Source organism: Brienomyrus brachyistius, chromosome 15, assembly GCF_023856365.1.
Source record: "Brienomyrus brachyistius isolate T26 chromosome 15, BBRACH_0.4, whole genome shotgun sequence".
NCBI classification, from domain to species: Eukaryota; Metazoa; Chordata; class Actinopteri; order Osteoglossiformes; family Mormyridae; genus Brienomyrus; species Brienomyrus brachyistius.
The window spans coordinates 18,827,036-18,850,208 of record NC_064547.1 but is presented as its reverse complement, the minus strand read 5'-3'; the positions used below and the strand labels follow the sequence as shown (position 1 = coordinate 18,850,208).

Sequence of the window (23,173 nt, the reverse complement as noted above, 5' to 3'; positions counted from 1 at the left end):
TTCTCCAGTACTAGCTTCTTTACATTGGCTGCCTGTCAGTTGTTGAACTGATTTAAAATTTTGTTGCTGCTCCTGTCTATTTATCTTAATTGTGTTTTACTCCAGCCATCCTTGCGGTCCCTTGTACTAATTGTAAAACTAAGGGAGACAAGGTATTTGCAGCTGCTACACCTCGCCTGTGGAATTATTTACCGGGTTACATATAGGAGTCACCTACAACTGAACTTTTTAAAACGAGACTGAAGACTCATCTCTCTTCTACTGCTTTCCATGACCAGCAATTCTGATGGTTTCCATACCCTTGGGTCATATTTGTTTCAACTAACTGTTGGATGTTTTGTGTTTTACTGCAATGTATTTCTGTGTTACTTATTTATTTCATGTTTTCGTTCATTTATTTACATTTTTTTCTATTTATTTTATTTACGTTCATTGTATGTCTTAATGTAAAGCACACTGGCTGCAGCATTCTGATGTTGCTGTATAAATAAATTGACGTTGACATTGACTAACCTTTGCTGACCGACCATAGTTTCATTAGTGACTTGACCCAATTCTTATAGAAATATTCCACTATATTAGTGCATTTATATAAACGATATATAAAGATTTCAAATGCTAATCTTTTTTATTGTTAATTACAATATGAAGGTTTAATTTTACGTTATACACTGTGATTGGTTAAACATATTGCTAAAACAGAATAATTATCTGTTTTTGATAAATATTTTAAACCTGATAACAGTCTTAGCATGCAGTTCCATATGCAGTTCCGCATGGGCCTTGTCAGGATCGCCGTTTAACGGGTGCGGCGAACAGGTAGGCAGACGGGCAGGAAACAGGCAAGGCAGGCAGGATACAGGGAAAAACGGGGATTTATTGCGATAACGAGGTGCAGGAAACATCTGACGCAGACTAACATCAATGACAGACCAGGAACCAGGGCAAGACCTGGACTGAAATACACAAGATGGAGAAAAATAACTAGACACAGCTGGGTACGATCAGGGAAGCACATGTGGATAATCAGGAGGGCGTGGCACACACGAGGATCGTACGAGCTGGGCGTGACAGAACCCCCCCCCCCCCCCCAAAGGGGAGGCAACGGACGAGACGAGACTGGGGAACCAGGACCTGAAAAACAAGAAAAAAAAATACATTAACGAGACACTGGGAACAGGACTGAAACACAGAACTGGCACAGAGACAGGACGTAGGTCAGGACTTGACATAGGACGGGAAAGGCAGACAGACAAACCAGGACGGGGACATGGAGGGAACAGGCAGAACAAAAGGGCCAGGAGTGAACAGAGGAGGAACCAAGGGACGAGGAATGGAGATAGGAGGGACAGAGGCAGGAGAGCAGGGAGAGAAGGAGGGGGAATAAAGGGTAGCCCGAGGGAGCCCCAGCGGGCGACGGGTGGCAGCCGGAGGGGGCGCAGGCAGCCGGGAGGCCGGAGCTGGCGGGGACCTCGGAGGGGCTGAGGAGACAGGGCGAGGGACAGACGGAGGGGACGAGGAGGCAGGGCGAGGGACAGACGGAGGGGACGAGGAGGAAGTCAAAGGGGGAACCAGGGAAGGGGACGAAGGAGCAGAAGGGACCACCGGCGAGGGCAAGGAGAGGGGGGGAGCCACAGCAGGCGGCGACGTCCTCCTACGCGCTGGAGTGGGGGGGGCCGCAGGCGACTGAGGAGCTGCAACTGGGGAGCCCGCAGGTGACCGACTAGGAGTCGGAGGCGGGACCGAGGCAGGGTGACGAGGCCTCGCAGGGTGACAGCTGACCCGGGGGATCAGGACCCACAGGCGCCATCCGAGCCCCAGCGCAGGCGAGGGAGGGCGAGCCAGGGGGCAGGGCGGGTGGGACCCCAGCCCTGCATCTGTGTCCTCTCCCCTTACGGGACACAGACATAAGGACCCTTGGTGGGGGTCGAGCTCGCTGGGGCGAGGGCAGAGGAGTCACTAAGAGGGTCCCCGAGGGGTCCCATTCAAGCACCTCCATCTCCGAGGAGAGGGGTCAGGAACGGGAGTCACTGGGGTAACAGTCACTGGAACAGGCAGAGGGAGCACCTCGGGCGTGGGCGCGGGAGCTGCAGGTAGAGGGAGCGGCTGCTCGGGCTGCGTGGGCGCAGGAGCTGCAGGCAGAGGGAGCGGCTGCTCGGGCTACGCTGGAGGCACTGGCAGAGGCGGCTGCTCGGGCGCTGTAGCAGGAGCCGGGGATCTCCGGAGTTGGATCAGCTTCCGGAGACCCTCTGCCATTATCTCCAGGTCCTCCTGCGGAGAGACGGGAGAGAATGCGGCAAACTCCCGCCTCAGCCGTTCGGAGAGCTGGTCTTCCTCTGGGGAGCCCTGTACGGCCGGGGCCTCCGTCACCCTCCAATAAAGCTCCAGGAGGGTGAAGAAATAGTTAACCACAACCTCGGGCATAGCCATAACGGGGTGCAGGAAACATCTGACGCAGACTAACATCAAAGACAGATCAGGAACCAGGGCAAGACGCGGACTGAAATACACAAGACAGAGCAAAATAACTAGACATAGCTGGGTACGATCAGGGAAGCACACGTGGATAATCAGGAGGGCGTGGCACACACGAGGATCGTACGAGCTGGGCGTGACAGGCTTATCCCTGCTTATGCGGACTACTGAGTTTTATCCACACTGAAGTGATTTGTGTTCACATTGTAGTATCATGATATTTGTTTGGTCATGGCTGACGTATATATTATAGTGCTGGTGCATACTGGGAAATTGCAAATTGCCCCCTGTATGTGCCTTACAGTCAAGCGTCAGACCTCCATGTATTTTGGGGCTGTTTCCCAGTGGTTGTTCACTGCCTGTCTTAGTGTTTTTACAGACATAATAAACGGGTGTATTCTCCCTTCCAAAAAGCCCTCTCATCTTCCTGCGACTCCCCGGTCTGCCAGACCTTAAAATATTGTCTTTTTAATTTTTCTTATCGGTGGTTGTTATTGGTGGTGTCCCATGTCAAAATGAAACATAGTAATTATTTCCTTCTTAAAATGGAAATATTTATATATGAAATTTTTATATATTAAACTGACATGATCCGTATTTACAGCACAGTGTGAGTTAGTCTCTGCAAAAACCACTATTGAGCTCAGCATTGAGTCAGAAGGTGTTCTCTAATTGTGTGCAATCATTTCCATTTCTTCTGATGCCGATCTGTGGTCGAAGGAGATTTTTGCATAACCTTCTCAGTACCCATGCAGCGTTGTTCTTTCAAGAGTACTGAAAAATACTGCCGATTAATCCATTCTAACGATATTAATAGAAGCAATCTGATCAAGTGGTTTTTGAAGCAGTTGTCAACTGCCATTCTAGAATAAAATGCTGTACTTCCGATATGGATGGAAAAACTGAATATGTCCCAGCTGAACTGCCTATGTAGGGTGGCAGACCAAAGGCTGCACCCAAGATGTCGCAGTTCGCCTGTCATACCCACGATGTCACCCCTCCATGAGACTGAATTGGCCCAGGGGCATGTGGGAAGGAAGGCAGAGGGCATGGATGGTCAGAACATGCACTGACACGTTAAGGGACAAACATAAGAGATAAAAATGGCATATACAGCAGCACCAGAAGCCATAGTTACAATATGTTATGTATTAAATTGCAGTCAAGCTAAACTGAAATAATAGGTCTTATTGAAAGACCTATTAGATTGAAAGACTGAGATCGAATCAGCATCCCAAACATAGGCTGATAAACCATTCCACAATATGGGGCCCTGTAGCAGAATGCTTTACAGCCCACTGTCACTTTATTAAAATGTGGGATGACAGGGAAGCCTGTGCTCTGAGCTTGTACACTTGAATTGGTTTTGTTAGGTATGTGCCAGACCTTTAAGTGCCTTATATGTAAGTAGGAGAACTTTGAAGCCAGTCCTGAACCTAACAGGAAGCCAGTGCAGGGAACTAAGAGCAGGGGAAGTGTTCATACTATAGAACTGGGTCGCGGGGGGTCCGGAGCTTATCCCGGAAGCAATGGGCACGAGGCAGGGAACAACCCAGGATGGGGGGCTATCCCATCACAGGGCACACTCACACACCAGTCACTCATACACACATTCCGACGGGCAACTTAACTTAGAGTCCAATTAGCCTCAGCATGTTTTTGGACTGTGGGGGGAAACCGGAGTACCCAGAGGAAACCCCACGACGACATGGGGAGAACATGCAAACTCCACACACATGTGACCCAGGGGGAAACTCGAACCCGGGTCCCAGAGGTGTGAGGCAACAGTGCTAACCACTGTACCAGCTGTGGAAATTCAATTTAAAATATTGAATGCGTTAAAATGGACACAACGCAATTAACTTGATTAATGCAATTAACTCAATTAATGCAATGAACACGATTAACGCAATAAACACAATGAACGCAATTAACGACGTCATCGCATAGTGCATTATGGGACTTCCTGCCCCGCTGATCTGATTAACCGTTAGTACTGCCGAAAAATAAACGTGACTCGCCAGTTGTTGCACCCTCTGACACGGTGAAGGTAGACCACCGTGTGTTTATATAGTGCCAAAAAATACAAGACCGTAAGCAGAGGAACAGCGGATTAATAGCAAGTGCATCGCACAGCATTATATAAGCTTGGTTAGAAGCTGTAAGTGTCTAAACCCTTGTAGAAGGTTTCACCGCAAGCAGCCCCACATGTGAAACAAAGTGAAATCGACTTGCTAAGTTGGCACCCCGTCAGAGTACGATGCCCATGACAGCCAGCACTGGTTTGGCCAAACCAGTGCTGTATGCTGGGAGTTTGCAGCAGTACCACAGAACTGTATCGCTCACATTCATCTGTCCCTCTAAACCCTAAGAAACCCAGTACAGAATTATGCGATGTCATTGGTGAAATATACGTGGTTTGCCTAGTGGAAGACTTCAGAACATTCCGGGAAGCTGGGGTGTCGAGCACTGGAGCAATTTTTCGCCGCCAGACCCTTCGGATGGGCCCTTAACCACCAGTTGCTCCAGGGACTATCGGACATTGCCATCGAATATGTAAAATGCAAAGTCACCAGCTGCTGTCCTCATGCCATGTGGATGGAAGCTTCCGAAGCAAGGAGTCTGTCAGCGATGGAAAGTCCGTCTGCCCCAGTGGGTTTCACACCAGCCAGAAAGCCCAGGCTAAATTTAACCAAAGCTCATGGCAAAGGGTAACGGTGAAGAAGTTTCACTTCTATTACAGATTATAACAGTTAATTCTGCTATTTATGAATATCATAGGAAAATAAACACACCAGATTAAACTTTTTTCCCCACTTAATATATTAATTAACAGCTTTAAACTGACATTTAGACATTGACACAACAGTAAGAAATGTACATTTATACATCGCTGAATAGCAGACAGGTAACTGAAGTGGTGAAGTTTGATTTACTGATTGGGTTATTTCCTGCTTTGCACCCATTGCTTCCGACCAGAAAATGAACAAGGAGCATAGAAAATGACGACTAGAGAAGCCTTATTTTACATCCAATAATTTCTCAGCCAAAAAGTTGGATGGGATCATCCCTGTATAGGATTCCCAACAAGCATTTTTTTTAAATAATTGTGCAAAAGTTTATTAAATATTCCAAAGTAGCAGATAATATGATTTATGAATAAAGACAGATAGTCATTAATCTATAATGATCGTTGCCATAGATTGTTCTAGCAGTTGTCACGACATTTATGACTTTTTTGCGAGTTTAAGAGTACAAAGCAATTATTTTATTTAATTGTAATTCTATTATGTCACTCAAAATACGTCATGACATAGCTTAAAAGATGTAATATGGATTGTATTTGCTGAGAATAAAATATTTTACTTAAAATATGACCTTTTGCACTAAAAACACTTGTATAACTCCCAAAAATGATGCAACTTACATATTCTCTGTTCGTTCAAAAAATGAAAGAAATGAAGATGCAATGCAAAATTAAAAAAACTTTGCCACAATATATATATATATATATATATATATATATATATATATATATATATATATATATATAATTTTTATCTTTATGTCATAAGTGGGGTTATGCAGTTCTACAGGCGTGAGATGTTCCTCTATGATACCCGCACACGAGTGGAACAAGAAGCCGACACCCAACAGCCCACAAGTTGCCGCAGGGGTCTGATGAAATCACCCCAGGCCGGCCGCTATGGCGTTCTGCCTTATATGGGAGCCCTGTGACTCTACTGGATTGGCCAATAGGTTAATGAAACTTTTGATAGCCAATCAAAAAGCCTACCACACTCATGTGATCACCAAAAGTAAGCGAGAGTCACGACAGCCAAACATATTCTACTGTGATCTCATATGTCAGTTTTTATTTTTATCGCCAGAGGTCACAGCTTTTACACAGCAGGGATAATAGCTAATTATTATAACCTCATTAACTTCAAACTTTCAAAGTGTTTAAAGTGAACTGGACAAGCTTTCCACACTTTCCACACGGGCAACGTTATGTCAACAGGAGGTGGGCTATTTTAATTTGTATATATTATATATAAATATATTTGTACCCCCACCCAACGGTGTAGGAGAGAGTTTGATATGGGGGGGGGGGTGGAAGGGAGGGGGCAACACAACCATTTAAGTACAAAGGTCTGTTTATTGAGAGGGTGGAGGGTGAATGAATCCAAACAAAATATTGATGGGTGCATGTCCCTCCCAGTTCCTATGCTACTTTACGAAGCCCCACCCACACAGTTGAAGAACCATGTCATGCATCTTTATTCGTTTCCCAACAAACACCTCTTTTTTTCCAGTATCCTCTCACTGACTTGAGCATTGAAAGGCATTGAGATACTGAATAGCTTCATACAAAAGGGCATATCCTGCCTTCTGTTTTGTCTGGATTATGTCCAGATGGGGGTTTTGTTGAAGATACAGCGACTTTATTGTTGATTATGTAAACCAGGGTTTCCCAGTCCGGTAGACAATAGACCTGGTAGGTTTACATACTGATGCTGTTCTGTTTATGTTGTTGCAGGGATGCCTGCTGTTTTTGCCCTAAACACACCCAGAAGTGAATATTGAGCTGCCTCTGAGTCACTTTGTTCCGCTTCCCCCTGACTTTCATACCTGCCTCTCATCATTACTTGCATCTGGAATATGAAGAGCATCGCTTTATTTGAACAAATCAACAAAATTCTCCTTCAGAAATTTGAATGTTAAATTATACTACGGTTGTCATGCCCAGCCTGTCCGCTCCTCGTGTGTGCCACGCCCCCTGATTACCCACGTGTGGTTCCCTGATCGTCTCCTGCTGTGTCCGATTACTTTGATTAGTCCTGTCCTGTTTTAAATCCTGGTCTTACCTGTTTGCCCTGTCTGTCATTGTGATCATTGTAGTTTGTTGTGGTCTGATGCTTCCTGCTGCCCGTTTAGTGTTCCCCGTTCCCAGACCCAATTAAAACCCTAGTTTGCCCTGTATTCTGCCTGCCTGATTAATCCTTGCACGCCTGCCCGCATGATCGCCGTTCAGTCCGGCTTAGATCGTGACAACGGTATAAATCTCGAATACAATCATTGAAAAATTACATTTGGGTATTAATATAATAAAACATAAACAGGAATTGACTTAACTGATATGAGAGCATGCTTTCGCTGTGAAAAATGATGCATGCTGCTATTTCTTGTTTTAAAGGCAGAGATGTGTATTTATTTGCAATTGAGCAGTTATCACAAAAATTGACAGCACATTTTAACCTTTATACGACTCATTCATACTTCATTTGTGGTATAAACATATATGTATACTTGTATACAGTTATGTTAATCCCTGTATATAAATACTTGTACATCGCTCTTGGTAAAAGTCTCTACTAAATATGTACATGCAAAAAAAGAAAATATATAGATAACTAAGGTGAAAACATAAGTTTTTTTTATTTTAGTCCACGTAAACATAGTTCACAGACATAATCAGTTTGTACATTGTAATTGCCATCAAGCAAATGTAATCAATGTGACAGCCATCAGTGCCATTTCTCAGTGTCTCTGTAAGAACACGTGTTGCTCCATAAGTCCTGTAGAACTTTCATACCAAGCCCTTGTACCCTGCTGTCTCCTGGGTGGGCACCATACATTCAAATAGCAATATCTTGAACAATATCTGCTATATTGATGGGTGCTGTGTAGCTCAGTTGGTTTAGGATGCTGTACCCATGAGCGAAAATTCACTGGTTCAAATCCCAGAGTTGGCAGAGTCACCATTGGGCCTTTGAGCAAGACCCTTAACTTTAGTGGTTCCAGAGATTGTCTGAACCTGCATTCTCCAAAAATGTGTCGCTTTGGATGAAAGTGTCTGTTAAATAACTTAAATGCATAGTGTGGAGGTGGACTGGCCTAACATCTTCGTACTATAATTCCTGGTTCCCACCTTGGATGGTGGCCACTTCATATCTCAAAGATCGTAAACGTATTCTTCTCTAAGTCAGGGTCGTCGAAATTAAACTTCAAATACAGAACAGAGTTTTCCTCTATGTCAAATTTTTTGGCGAAAGTCAATTTGCGGCATGAGTCATTGAAGGTCTGTTTGTCAATGTCAATGACTTTCCTCAGTTTTACAAAGAGAACCACCGAGTCCTTTTCAGGCATCACCGATCTCTTCTCCACATGTCCATAGATGAAGTAGGTCCCAGTTGTCTGTATCTCACAGATCTTGTACTGGTATGAATTCTCATCAGAGCCATCTGTTGATGCAAGGAAAAAAAAATCTTTAGAGTGCACGGAATCCAAAATTTCAGGTTTTAAATAGCAGTGCATTCCTCTCCATTACAATCGGTCTCATGCCTTGTGATTTAATGCAACCTGCAGAAAGAACGCATCAATTTCTACCTTCGAGGGTACAATTACTCGTCATTGGGGCTGTACCCTCAAGGGTCTGCCAGTTGTACCCTAGCTGTAGATAAATGTTAAGGTAGAGAAGTGGACTCTAAGTGGACTCTAACATTTTTGTACCAATGGGGGTACACTAAAGTTGTTTGTACCTTGGGGAACAAAACTGTACCAGGCTGGTTTCATGATATCCAGATGCCATCCTTCCGGACCCAACAACTCATGCATTTCCTGCATACTATGGATATTTATGATTGTTGTTCAATGTTCTTTAACTAGACGTGTTACTGAGTATAACTTTGTCTGTGACAAATAGAACTTTGATTGATTGATTGATTGATTGATTGATCAGCAGACAGTTACGTACCTCTTGCAATGTTCACTGTCTTATTCATTTTTTCAGGGCAGTGGCTGCTCAGCTAAGCAAGAAAATTTAGAGATTAATTGTTAACACACAACAATGAAATGCGCTCTTTGCATTGAGCCCATATGTGACATGGTGACACGGCAGGGGGCAGCTAACTGCTGGTCAGGGATTCAAACCGGCAACCTTCCGGGTACAAGTGCACTTTCCTAAGCATCGAGCCACCAATGGCCAGAAAGTAGAGGCGACTTTAGCGTTTCTTAAATTCCATAACAAGACTCACAATATATACGCGAAAAAAATGCTATTGTTAATACAGGTCTCTGTATCTGTAATTTTGCTCAGGTAAGTAGATAGAACATATATGTATGGTTAAAATGATCAGCTGTAAACCAACATCTCAACAAAAGCCGATCTTCATATTTATAAACAGCAGCACTCGTGCCACAACAACAACAACAACCAAAACAAAAACAACAACAACAAAAGCTAAACTGAAATATAAAATTAATTACAAAATGTTCGGCTACTTTATGAAGCTAATTTGTATACTGACAAGTGCACAGACGTCTTTGCCAGCATCAGCACACGGAGGATGACAGTGTGAGGATTACCTTTGGAGTCTCAGGAGCGTTGCACCGATGAATGTACACTGACAGCCCTGCTGAGATGCCCCCAGACACAAGCACCAGCATCGCCACCAGACATAAGCTTTTCCTGCGCTGCCGAGGGGTGCGGCTCGAGGGAGCGGAGGCTCCAGGAGAATCTGCTGTGTCAACAATAAACATAAATGACTCCATCGCTCTCTGCCACATTCCATGGTGACCTCATATCGACAGGTATTTATCTACTCCCGCCTAGCTGAGATCCTCCTGATAGGCCGAACACTGAAAGCGCTTGAAACAGAAACCGGGTCCTCATTGGACGGCTTGGGCCAAGGAAGTGAAATGCTCTGACACACACACCCACGTGCACATCACACAAGTGAAAGTAGCTTTACCCGGCAGAAGCGAAACCAAACTGTAAGCGCAATTTATACTGCCTGGAGAAAAAGCCATAGATGGACAACCGCTATCCGTCCTTTACACATGTAATCCCGGCCACCTTGATGGTGCAACACACTTAGGATTAATGGTTAATATACACATACACAAGCAGACAAAGTCATTTTCCAGACATTACCAAATTAGCACCCACGGAGACCAAGGTAAATTCACCCAATGTACTTTCCATATCCCATAACCCTTAAATGTCACCGACCATATCAGCCCACGTGTGACCCTTCTGAGGGGCTCTTAAATGCATGTAGACCATGATCTGCCCACATTTTTGCGGAAAAGTGTTTACATTGGAGTGACTCATAGACTTTAACACGTCCGGGAGGGCAGGAGACCCTGCTTCACCTCTGCAGCAATGCCAATTCACGTCAGTCAAAAAAGAGAACTGCAAGGATGGAAAACGTCAAGCAAGAGACACATGGGGGAAGGCAGCCAGGCTACAGGCAGGTGTCAGGCAGGTGTCAGACAGGTTATAGACAGGTCACAGACGGGTGTCAGGCAGGTGTCAGGCAGGTGTCAGACAGGTTATAGACAGGTTACAGACGGGTGTCAGACAGGTTACAGACGAGTGTCAGGCAGGTGTCAGACAGGTTACAGACAGGCAATAGGCACACAGGCATGTGGTGGGCAAGTGGCATATTGGCTATAGACAGTCAGCAGGTAGGCTACAGGCAGGCTATAGACAGGTGGCGGGCAGGAAGGGTGACAGGCAGGCGACGGTCAGAGTGTAGGCAGATGGCAGGCAAGTGACATGCAGCCTACAGGCATGTGACAGCTAGTCTACAGGCAGGCAGCATGCAGGAAGAAAACGGGCAGACATCAGTCAGGCTACAGGTAGGCAGCAGGCAGGAAGAAAACGGGCAGACATTAGTCATTCTACAGGTAGGCAGCAGGCAGGAAGAAAACGGGCAGACATCAGTTAGGCTACAGGTAGGTAGCAGGCAGGAAGAAAACAGGCAGACATCAGTTAGGCTACAGGTAGGCAGCAGGCAGGAAGAAAACAGGCAGACATCGGTCAGGCTACAGGTAGGCAGCAGACCGGAAGAAAACAGGCAGACATCAGTCAGGCTACAGGTAGGCAGCAGGCAGGAAGAAAACAGGCAGACATTAGTCAGGCAGGTAGCAGGCAGGCTACAGACAGGTGGTGAGCAGGCTACAGGTAGGTGACGAGCAGGTAGTGGGCAGGCTACAGGCAGGCAGCAGGTAGGCTACAGACAGGTGAAGGGCAAACTCCAGACCAGTGGGAGGCAGGTGACAGGCAGGCTATAGGCAGGTGACAGGCAGGTAGAGGCAGGCAGCAAGCAGGTGGCGGGTAGGTAGCGGGCCGGCTATAGGCAGCTACAGGCAACAGTAAGCTATAGGCAGGCAGTAAAGCTGACGTAATTATTTCTGTCAGGATTATGATGTGCATTCAGACCCCAAAACACACTAACTTAGGCGTTCATGCACCTTATCGCGAAAAACCAGACAGAAATAGACTAAATTTTAAAGAAAGGACAGAAACTGTTTTTGTGAATGTTTAAAGGTATAAAAAACTTTAGCTGTCTTTCTTAAATGGGCAAAAAATAGACTCACCACTATTAGTTTATATGAGGATGGGGTCTTTGCAACATTCACATTCCTATCAGTCAAGTATAACAGGCCAGAGAAGCATTAAAACAGAGGGTAATTATTTGATCTGAATATATTTGTGCAAGGATGCTTACAGATCTAAATTACAATTCTATAATACTTAAGTTCAGAGAAGTCATTGATGCTATTGTTAGCCCCTCCTCCAAATATCTTGGGTCCAGTTAGTACCAAGGCTATTGGTTCTGTAATGAATGTTTGCAGAAATATATTCAGATCAAATAATTACCCTCCGTTGTTACAAGTAGATTTCCAGTTAACATGCTGGACGTCATCACTAATTTTCCAGGAGTCTCTCAAGATAGGTGGGAACTTAAAGCACATTTGGGTCAAGTTGTTTTGCTCTCCTGTTAGGTCCTGTTTTTTGAATGCACAGTGGAAAAACACCCTAGCTGGTCAAACAAAATTATAGAAAATGTGTATCTGTTGTTGAATATGTCAGGTTCGCGGTGAGCGGGTAAGCGGACGGGCAGGCAAGTCGGGGAAGACGGAGATTTATTAAAGGGAAGGTTAGGGAAACAGCGAGGAATCATCAACTGACGCTAACTTACATCAATGACGGACCAAAACCAGGGCAAGACGTGGACTGAAATAGACGAGACTGGGCGAAAATAATCAGGCACAGCTGGGCAAGATCGGGGAAGTGCACATGGATAATCAGGGGGCGTGGCACACACGAGGATAATCAGGGGGGCGTGGCAGACACGAGGATCGGACGAGCCGGGCATGACAGAATACTTGCATCACCCTGCAATATGAGTGTCTTCTGTTTCTCTCTGAAGCACATCATAAGCATGGCGACTGCACATGTCCCAAAAGAGGATGCTCCACTCTCATCAACTTCATTCAGGATGTATTGGACCTCATCTTAATCATTCCCTGACGTCCTTATGAATGTCTGGGAAAAAAATGGCAAAAGATTTTTGTTCGTGTGTTGTGCCTGTTACAGGTTATGCTAGTTGATAATGCCGATGGCAAAAATTAAACAGCCTCCTAGCAATCTCTTGCAAGTTGTCTCACTACACACGTGCGCACAATTACCTGCCCAGTAAAAATGTCCTAGTAGATGACAGTCTCTACTGTTATGTTTTCCTTTAATACTTTTCAAATGGGGCGCTTGTCTCTGCTCTGCTCCTGTGTTGATGGCTGTAGCAAGCAGGAAGAAAAAGGACAGATGACAATCAGGCAGGTGGCGGGCAGGTAACTGGCAGGCTATAGACAGGTGCTGGGCAGGCTACAGACAGGTGCTGGGCAGGCTATAGACAGGTGGAGGGCGGGTAGTGGGCAGGTAACTGGCAGGCTATAGACAGGTGGAGGGCGGGTAGCGGGCAGGTAACTGGCAGGCTATAGACAGGTGCTGGGCAGGCTATAGACAGGCGCTGGGCAGGCTATAGACAGGTGGAGGGTGGGTAGTGGGCAGGTAACTGGCAGGCTATAGACAGGCGCTGGGCAGGCTACAGACAGGTGGAGGGCGGGTAGTGGGCAGGTAACTGGCAGGATATAGACAGGCGCTGGGCAGGCTACAGACAGGTGGAGGGCGGGTAGTGGGCAGGTTACAGACTGATGGTGGGCTGGTAGTGGGCAGGTTACAGAATGATGGTGGACAGGCTACAGGTAGACAGTGTTCCTCGGCATATAACTGCCAGGAATCTATGGATTTCAGCCTCTGCTAGCAATAAAACAATGACGTTGATAAGGGTTGACATAAAGCATCATGGCGTCCAGTAATGAATGATATCAGTGAGGATTCAGTCATAAAGTCCTCACTATACAAACCCCTTTATTGAGTAATTCGAAGTGTCACTGTTTTGACCCAACTCTTGATTGCTCAAAGATAGTCATCAGCCGATCAATGAACCAAGGTCTGAAAGGCTGTTTAAATAAGCATATCTGTGTAAAAATCTCTGTATACCCATTGTTTCAGTTTCCTATGGAAGCCAGGAAGGGCATATTAACAAACTTGTTTTCTTGTGATAACTAGAAAATTGATCTTGATATCTCAGGATAATAAACCTTATTTTGTCTTCATAATAATTTATAATAGATTTATTTTTGGCGATTCCTATAAAACAACATTTTTTGATTTCTAACAGAGCATGGCATTAAGAGTAAGCATGTATTGAATCTAAGTATCAAAATACAATATTCTCACATGTGTGTTAAAAGTTAAGACATGTGTAATAAAACACTAATTGAAACTGTTATTATGCCCCAGTACAAAGTTGTAAGGAGACATTGCTTGGATACTATCATTGTTTTTTGTGACATTGTGTATAGGTGTTTAGTATTTACCAGGGCAATTAAGCACCTGATTAAACAATTAATTTCCCTAGCAATTCATCTCTGCCCTAACAAAGTCAAAATAGTCAAAATAACTAACCCATGATCTTGAGAAAACAAGCTTTGTTATTGTGAGTTAATGAGATAATTATCTAGTTATCCTGCAATATTGGTATTTAAAAAGTATTGGCCGATGTCAGCTTCCGCAGCTTCAGCCCATTTCTGCTGAATTCTCCACCGAGGGAGCTCTGCTTGGCAGTGTGACGTGCCTTTGTACTGTTAATACACTCAGTGGTCATTTCACTGCTTCAATGAGTTGCGTGCTGAGAGAGACCTTTCTGGCCACCACTGTTGTTTTGAGCTGTTTTAGCGCTTGTACCTTTCATGTTTGCTTTTCTGTCATTCTCTTCTGGTCTCTCTCATTAACACAATATTTATGGCAGACCAGATGGTGATTCTGACCTGTTTCAGCCTGAACACACACGGTACTCTTTTGGATTTTGACCCCACCGGTTGAGAAACACTGAGTCGAAAGGAGTATGCTGTAACGTGTCTTGGAAGTGGCTATTTCTGGGATGCGGGAATCACCACTGCCGGCACCAACAATCACACCAAGTTCATGCATCTTAGCCATTCAAATAGACAAAAGGTGACATAACCTCTTGCCATTGTCTGCTGTATGTATTCATTTTGTAGCCAAATGATTGGTGGTTTGCAAGAGCAAGTTGATTGTGTCAGTAAGAAGACATATATACAGTGGTACCTTGGCTTGCGAGCATAATTCGTTCTGGAAACGTGCTTGTAATCCAAAGCACTCATATATCAAAGCGAATTTTCCCATTAGAAATAATGGAAAGTCAGATGATTCATTCCACAACCCAAAAATATTCATATAAAAATAATTAATACAAAATATAAAGTAAAAATACATAAAAACAAATTAACCTGCACTTTACCTTATATAACCACGAATGGTGTGAGGGAGACGAGTGAGAGGAGAAGAGGGTTATTTTGTAGGATGACTTTCAATATAACTAACGGAATCACTATCTGTTGACTCACTGGAATCATTTTCTTTTTGTGCGACTTTAACAAGGAACTTACCAAATGGCAGCCGCTTTTGCCTCCTTTTCGATTTTGCGGAAATGTGGACATTGCATTGTCGTTAAATGGATTAATCGCTCGCACTGCTACACCCTTATTCAGGTGGTGCTTTTCTACTAAATTTTGACTATACAAGTGAGGCACGACGACTGAGACCAAGCATGGGAAACGATTACCCACAATCCCACAGCAAGAAACAGAGAAAAGAACCATCGGCTCAGTCGTGATCACATGACGTTCGGCAGACAAAGCGTATACATAATTCTCATATTGCAAGACCTCACTCGTTTATCAATTTAAAATTTATTTAAAAATTTTGCTCGTTTTGCAAGTTACGCGCAATCCAAAGTTTTACTGTATATATATATATATTTTTTTTTCTTATATATCTTATAATACACACACACACACACATATATACATAATAAAATGGCCTCTGGATGGCATGGTGGTGCCTGTTGCCTCACACCTCTGGGATCCGGGTTCGAGTCTCCGCTTGGGTTACATGTGTGCGGAGTCAACGTGGGGTTTCCTCTGGGTACTCCGATTTCCCCCCACAGTCGAAAGAGGCCAATTGGAGTTACTAAATTGCCCATAGGAGTACATGTGTGAGTGAATGGTGTGTGAGTGTGCCCTGCGATAGGCTGGTCCCCCATCCTGGGTTGTTCCCTCCCTCGTGCCCATTGCTTCCGGGATAGGCTCTGGACCCCCCGCGACCCAGTAGGATAAACGGTTTGGAAGATGGATGGATGGATGAAAATGGCTTCTAAGTCAATACCAAGTGACATAATTTTATTAAAACATAAAATGTTTTTTTACTCATGTACTTTCACATTTGGTCAAAAGGCCACATTACAAACTGGAAGTTTATTTTCTTTAATTATCCATTATAAAAAGAAAAATACACAATGGACCACTTCCTGATTAAGCATTTGACCTAAACTCTCTCACTGATATAGATGGCTTTTATTAAACTAAAAGACATGCATTTCTGTTGAAAAGAACCTGCTGTAAGTACAGGGGTGAAAGCGCATCTGCATGACCCTATTCAAAACTATTGCTCATGAATGAGTAAAATATAAAAGTAAAACAATGAGTGCCAGTCTGCTATACATGTCAGACAAGGCCATTGGAGAATCCATATCTGAAACCAAAGACCTGTTTCATACACACAATTAATGTCAAATTCTTAGCTTGGCAAGACATATTCATGATAGAATTCCAAAACAGCATAAAGAATAAAACAAACACAAAACTATGCTATTATGTTTAATATTTAGTCATCTTTTCTTCAAAAGAATACCAATGGGTTGTTATAGATACAATCAAATACTCTAAACATTCTTAGTTCCATATATATATATATATATATATATATATATATATATATATGGAGTACAGAAATAAAAAATAACATAAAAACATTCTGAGTCAGCACACATCTTTACAGACATTTTGTCGGGAGTTTTTTCATAAGAGCGGCATCACTTCCATGTCTGCCCACATCAAGCACGTACACAGGTAGTACTTATCAGTGCCACAATTCAATTTTACAATCATGATTTCCGGGGATTGTCTATGATCATAAGGGTGGTCTAAGCTACTAGGGTCATGAGCGCAGATGGGGGGGATTGTCTGTCCTGCCTGTAAGCCCAGGATGACATTAGGGTGCCAAAACGGGTCCATGTGAGCGGCGAGTTCATTTGTAGTTTGTCCTACAAAGCCACAAGTCTCAAAAACCCACAGTCAACGGCAAACCGGTTCACAAACCATGAGTAACACATTGGTGACCACTGTCTTATGTAAAATGGAACATTCCAGAAAAAAATAAGGTGAACCAGGTATATATATATAATTTTATATATATATAAAAGGCGGGCATCTTCCAGAATCCCCCACATCGCCCACCTACTGAGCTATGGGGAAGTCCACCATCTCTTGTAACCTTTCCCTCTCTGAAGGTCTCTCTCTCTCTGCCACTAAAGTGCATTGAATCCCTGAAGCGACATCAGAAAATGCCGGCTTTCGTCTGGGACAACAACACAGTGAAAGCGAAACACGAGATCACTATCTGTGACACATACATTCGGCGATGTCGAAATCGACTATCCTTGTTTCGGCACAAGACCACGAAAAATAGAAACAACAAAAAACAATATTAATATTAATAATAATAAATATTCTGTTTTCTGAGAACACAAAGATGTAGGCTGCTGTGCGGTATGTATGATGAACTTAACATGAGAAGTAATCCCTGATTTATTTCTTAAAAGTGACAGGAACAAAGCACGGACGAAAGAGGTGCTCTGTTTCGTTACATCATACAGACAGAGGGCCCCAGTGGATGGAGGGCCCCACGGTGAGGGCCCCATGGTGAGAACACTGATTATTCAAAACACTGTTGACCCAGCATGTAGTAGATATTCACGTGTAAACTTTTCAGGTTCAATTTCGGCCGGGGATCAGTGAAGTTTAGTGAGATGGTGTCGTTCTTACTGAAGACATGAACCCTGTACTCCTTATTCTGGCAGGAGGAGTCACAGGAGTCCGAAGGCTTGATGTGGAAGGTCATGATGTCGGCACCCTTGTGCAGCAGGCGCAGCGTGTTGTTGTCATCCTTGCTGTTTCTGCCCATGCTGAAGGACAGGTAGACCATATAGGGGCCGCTGCATGGGAAGGTGATGGTATTCTGCCACAGTTCGATGTTCTGCTTCCAGAAAATGTTGAACTTCCCGTCTGGTAAAGCAAGAAACATTTTGGGTGAATGTGTGTGTGTGCTTGTGTGTGTGTGTGTGTGTGGTGGGATGTCCATACAGAATGCATACAGAAAAGAAACAGTGGTCGTGCAGCACACAGACGACTAGAACAGACACATATGTGTATCAGTCAAAGTTTTGCACACAGCTATCCATAGAAAGGTATATTTGTACTATTCTCTGCATTTTAGAATAAGTTATAAAGACATCAAAACTATAAAATAAGATGAGTTATGCACTGACCAAAAAAATATTAAGCAAAAAAATAATAATTTGTTGCGGGGGGCAACTCTGTGGGTTGGGACTCAGAAGGTTGCCAGTTCAAATCCCTGGGTCGGCAGAGTGATCCCACCACTGGGCCCTTGAGTGTGGCCCTCCTCTACGCCAGTTTCATGAGGTGGCCTCTGGAGATGCTTTTCCAGCTGTCCTGCAGGAGGTGCTGAGCTCTCATTGGCTGCTTCTCCTTGAGGTCAAACGCCTCAAAACCATTTCTATTGGGCTTAGGTCAGGGAGCCAGGTAATGTGATACAACATTATCACTGTCTTTTGTAGACAGCTTGGCCTGTCCTGACTGGTACTACAGACAATCTATAAATGTGGCGTGTGGCACAGTGCTGTGCTTATGACTGGAATGTCGTTGGTTAAAATCCCACGATTAGCAGAGTGATGTGACCATTGGGCCTTTGCCTTTGAGCAAGACCCTTAATCAATTTCTTGAAGGACTGTCTGGCACGGCTTTTTCTCAAAAAATAAAAGTGTCTGCTAAATGTGTATACGTGGGGTCCCTAATCAATCACGGTTTATACACCAATCTGATGAGGTTATGAAAGTCCACCGATCTGAAAGAAGCAGCCTCTGTTGTTTAAAAATCACACCATTATCAGCTCCTGCCGATTTTCTCACAAACATTTGTGTTTACCTTGAAAGAACATCCTTTAGCCTCCTTCAACAAACATCGTTCGCAGCCCAGGAGCACAAAAACAGAACTGATTCTACCTCCCGCAATAATCACGGTGTTTCCGTCAGATGCACAGTCTATGGAAACAAACACCCAGGCATTCCTTTATAGAACAAATAACAGCAGCCTGAGGCAAATGTCGAGCTGCCCTGAAGACTCAGGTCACGGTTGTTTGTACGGCAGCCTTTTCCCTCCAGCCTCTTTTTGAAACTGTATTTACAAGCTTGTCATTTATATTTTCAGACGACCATATTCAGCAACCTGCCATTTTCCTTATTACGGTTGACCTATATCGTCAGCGTTAGATATTGCAGTCGAGTGTGAGTTACTCAAAACTGCCCGCCGAGTGCCACAGTCCCAATTTTAATGTGTGTCAAGCAATGACCAGTCATAAAAAAATCAGGCAAGCGAAGCCGGCATGAGCAAGAGCCAAACCGGCCAGCCCCGTGCTGCGACTCAGAAGGTGACCAAGTGGGTGGAGAGGGACGATTCGGCCGGGGCCTGTGCTCCGCGTTCCCGGTTTCGGCTCGGCGCTGGAGGAGCGCTGCCCTCTGACAGCGGTGCAGCTGAGAAGGCAGAGCCATAACTAGATCCCTTTCTGACTAAACGCAACGCGAGCAGCCAGACACCAAGGAAAGTGATGACACTCAAACGAAAGTGTGTGTGCTTCACTGGCCAGCATTCAGCTGCCCTGGACCTTTTACATGATTCCGAAACCCCAATGTGTTATTTCAGGGCTGTGTACAGTATCGCACTGTAACTGTGAGTGAAAGTGTGCTTGATTACCTCGGATCCACCTCAGATATATACCTGATTCCTTATATTCTCTTCTTAGATCCTAAAAACAGGAAACAACAGTCATTTTAAAAGGTTTATATTGCTTATTAAAACTGACTAAACATACATGGTACATGTATTATTATCCAAACAACCATCAAGGACATCACATGATTAGTGGACTCTACAAATGGAGTGGCAGGCCACAGGGGTCTCCATCCATCCATCCATCCATCCATCCAATCTTGTGTTTCCAGTTGCTTCCGACAGACCCTTAGCTTCTCAATAATCTGATGATGTCAGATCCAGTTAATTCCAGATCCTGTCAGAAATACAGCTACCTGCAATGTTTGCCATTTACATTTGTTTATTTAGCATATGCTTGCGATCAGACAGACACCCAAGGGAGGTGAATAATAAATACAGGGCAAGCAGAGGGCTGCTGGCTGGAGGTGCTGCTGGCTGGCCGAGCTACACTGAGTGACCCGAGGCGCGTGAAGCACAGGGAAGCAGAGAGATACAAGCGAAACCGCGTCAATGAACAACCAGCGAAGGGCCAGAGGTACCATGAACTTGGCTGCGGTTTTCTTGGAAGAGATGGCTCTTGTAAATTCCTTTTGTTCGACTTAATTCATTATTAATAACAATGCATTGTTTAATGTCATACAGCTCATTTTGAAAGTAACAGGTTAGCCAGTGTCTGGTGCTAATTAGTCTAAAACATGCTAGTTTGGGGTCCTTACTTCGATTTTGACAATGCCAACACCCCCCTACCCCCACCCCCATAGCAGTACTTCTGATTGTACCAGATAAACTCTCATCTTACACACCTTGACACTGAATAAGTGTGAATATCTGTTGTCTTTTACATCAGCCTTTGCATTAATTTGACTATGGGAAGTTTGCAGTGACACTCATATGTAAAAATGGATGATTAAAAGAAAAAACCCTGACCAGACCTCAGAGCCAAGCCTGTTGCTGAGGTGTCCAAAGGCCTACAGTGTTTTTCACCAGTGTTTACTTTTCTTTTGGAAATTTTGTCCATTATGCAGCTAATGATTGTCTGCAGCAGCTGGGACTCTGTATGTTTCTAAAGGTTAACAGTGATCAGCCTTCAGCATACAGCCCACAGCTCAATCCACTTCATCACAACCTTAGTATCTTGTTTAGAAATCAGTTCAACCCCCCCCACCCTCATTCCACCAAGCACATAGAGTCTTGTAAATGAACACCAGTTCAGATCCTATAGATTTAATCAGTCTGCTCAAAGAGGGTCAGGGGCCTTGAATCATGAAGCAGGAGTTAGAAAACTTGTCGGATCTCAGGTACTTTGAGCGAAATGTAAGTGAAGGAAGATAAAATCCTTTTAAACAAGGGTACTTTAAATCCAACAAGTTACCCAGTTGTGCCAGAAATCTGGCTTCACGACAGGACTCATAGCAGGTTCCAAGCCCCTGTGAGTGTTCCCTGCAGGCAGTATGTGTTGTCTCACACAGAGCACCATCCTTCCAGCATGTCTGGTACTGTAATGGCTACAGCCCCAAGTATTTTAGGCTGCGCTCTGAGTGTTTTAGCCTCGGTGCAAATCTTCTTGATAATAATAATAATAATAATAATAATAATAATAATAATAATAAAGTCAAGTCCCAAGTAAACTTAACTTAACCCCTGATCATCTCAATAGCTGGTTTTTACGTGGTAATAATTCAGCATAGGGCAGAGGAACAACTACTATGGCGCAAATATTACGATTGTTACCACCACCAATATCACTACTGTAAACCAGTGTCTAAACCACAGTTTCGCGAACTGGCTGTTTTGAGTATGTTGCGTAACAAAAGTCAAACATCTTTAAACAATCAGGAGGTATAAATCAAATCACTCCGGAGGCACCGACCTTATGAAAGTAACATCAATCCAAACGCACTAAAGGCAGATGGCCCCCAACTGTGTTTTTTCTTAGATTTCTTGAATTGTTGATTTATTCATTTGCACTTGAAATTTGAAGGTGATACATTTACGCGATTTCTCAACCGAGAAATGATCAATTAATCAGTCCATCTATGCTAAACATATCTATGCTAATATTACAACAAGCCTGGATCCCATACCATGCATAGGGCATAACCACCAGACTAATATAAATACATGCAACTATTTAAATATAGCATGTTTACTGCAATTCAAAACTTTCTGTATAATATAAACTATGTTTGTGCATAATAACCAGGTTAAAAGAAATAATACTTTAAGAAAAAAATATTTTTTTAATGGTAAACTCCGTCTTTAACTATACAGAAAAAAACATACGACAACAATAACAACAACAACAACAACAACAACTACAACAATAATAATAATAATGACAATAATAACAGTACAAATACATATCATTTCTAATGTGACTCAAAATTTTGCAGTCATTCTTGCATGGTGCGACTCACCAGAGACTGGACCGTGATCCAGCTGTGGAAGCTGATGCACAGGCACAGCACCACCAGTAGATTTTGGGCTATGAGGGCGGCCACCGGCCTGCCCCGTCCCCAGGGCTGGCTGGGTGCCACCCTGACAGCCGCGATTCCCTCACCCTCTGCCTCAGCCCTGTGTACATCCATGCTTTGCCGGCAACTGGCTCGACGCACGGAGTCCCGGGCCATTTAAAAACCGAGGGAGGATCGAAACCCAGCTCTGAGACAGGGCGGAGGATGAGTACTCTTGTAGTTTTCGAGCTTCAGCAATACTGCCAGGAACGCACAGGGCTGTACAAAAGGCGCAGGAATGCGGATGCATGGTTTTATCTATATAACAACTGAAGTTTGGCACTCGGACAAGCGCAGGGAAGCCGGCAATCCACTGTAGGTTATGTACAGCGACTCCAATGGCTTTTATTACAAAAACAATTAAAAATCAACGTAGCTCGTGTTTGTTTTGCACAGAATGATGCTGGCGCTGCTGTTTTACTGAAAGACCATGTTACCCTGAAAGTGGAAAATGCCGCTTCTCATCACCCACACCACTCTTGCTTCCGAGCCTCTCAATCTGTGTGTATGCATGCGTGTGTGTGTTTTTCCGGCACTTGTCAGGCAATTATGTTACTTGTTTTTCTGGTGAAATTAATACTAAATTGACACATTCGGTGTGTATATATATACACCAGTATATATACCGGTTATATATATATATATATATATATATATATATATATATATATATATATATATATATATATATATATATATATATATATATATATATACACACACACACACACACACACCATGTATTGAGCATATTTGCAGGTAAGATTGGTACCGGCTTAAAAAATAGGACACCAGACTCAGATCGGACTCAGTATTGAACTTGATGTGTCACCATGAACGAC

At 43.8% G+C, this 23,173-nt stretch overlaps 1 protein-coding gene across 1 annotated transcript; it reads right to left on the bottom strand.

Moving 5' to 3' along the window:
* Nucleotides 1-16,702: 16,702 nt before the first annotated feature.
* LOC125709379 (uncharacterized) lies at nucleotides 16,703-22,819 on the bottom strand. Its single transcript, XM_048977758.1, has 3 exons — nucleotides 22,236-22,819; nucleotides 19,801-19,852; nucleotides 16,703-18,036 (listed from the first exon to the last, which is right to left on the bottom strand). Exons 1-3 carry the CDS (start codon nucleotides 22,446-22,448, stop codon nucleotides 17,687-17,689), a joined length of 615 nt encoding a protein of 204 aa, XP_048833715.1. The 5' UTR covers nucleotides 22,449-22,819; the 3' UTR covers nucleotides 16,703-17,686.
* Nucleotides 22,820-23,173: the final 354 nt, after the last annotated feature.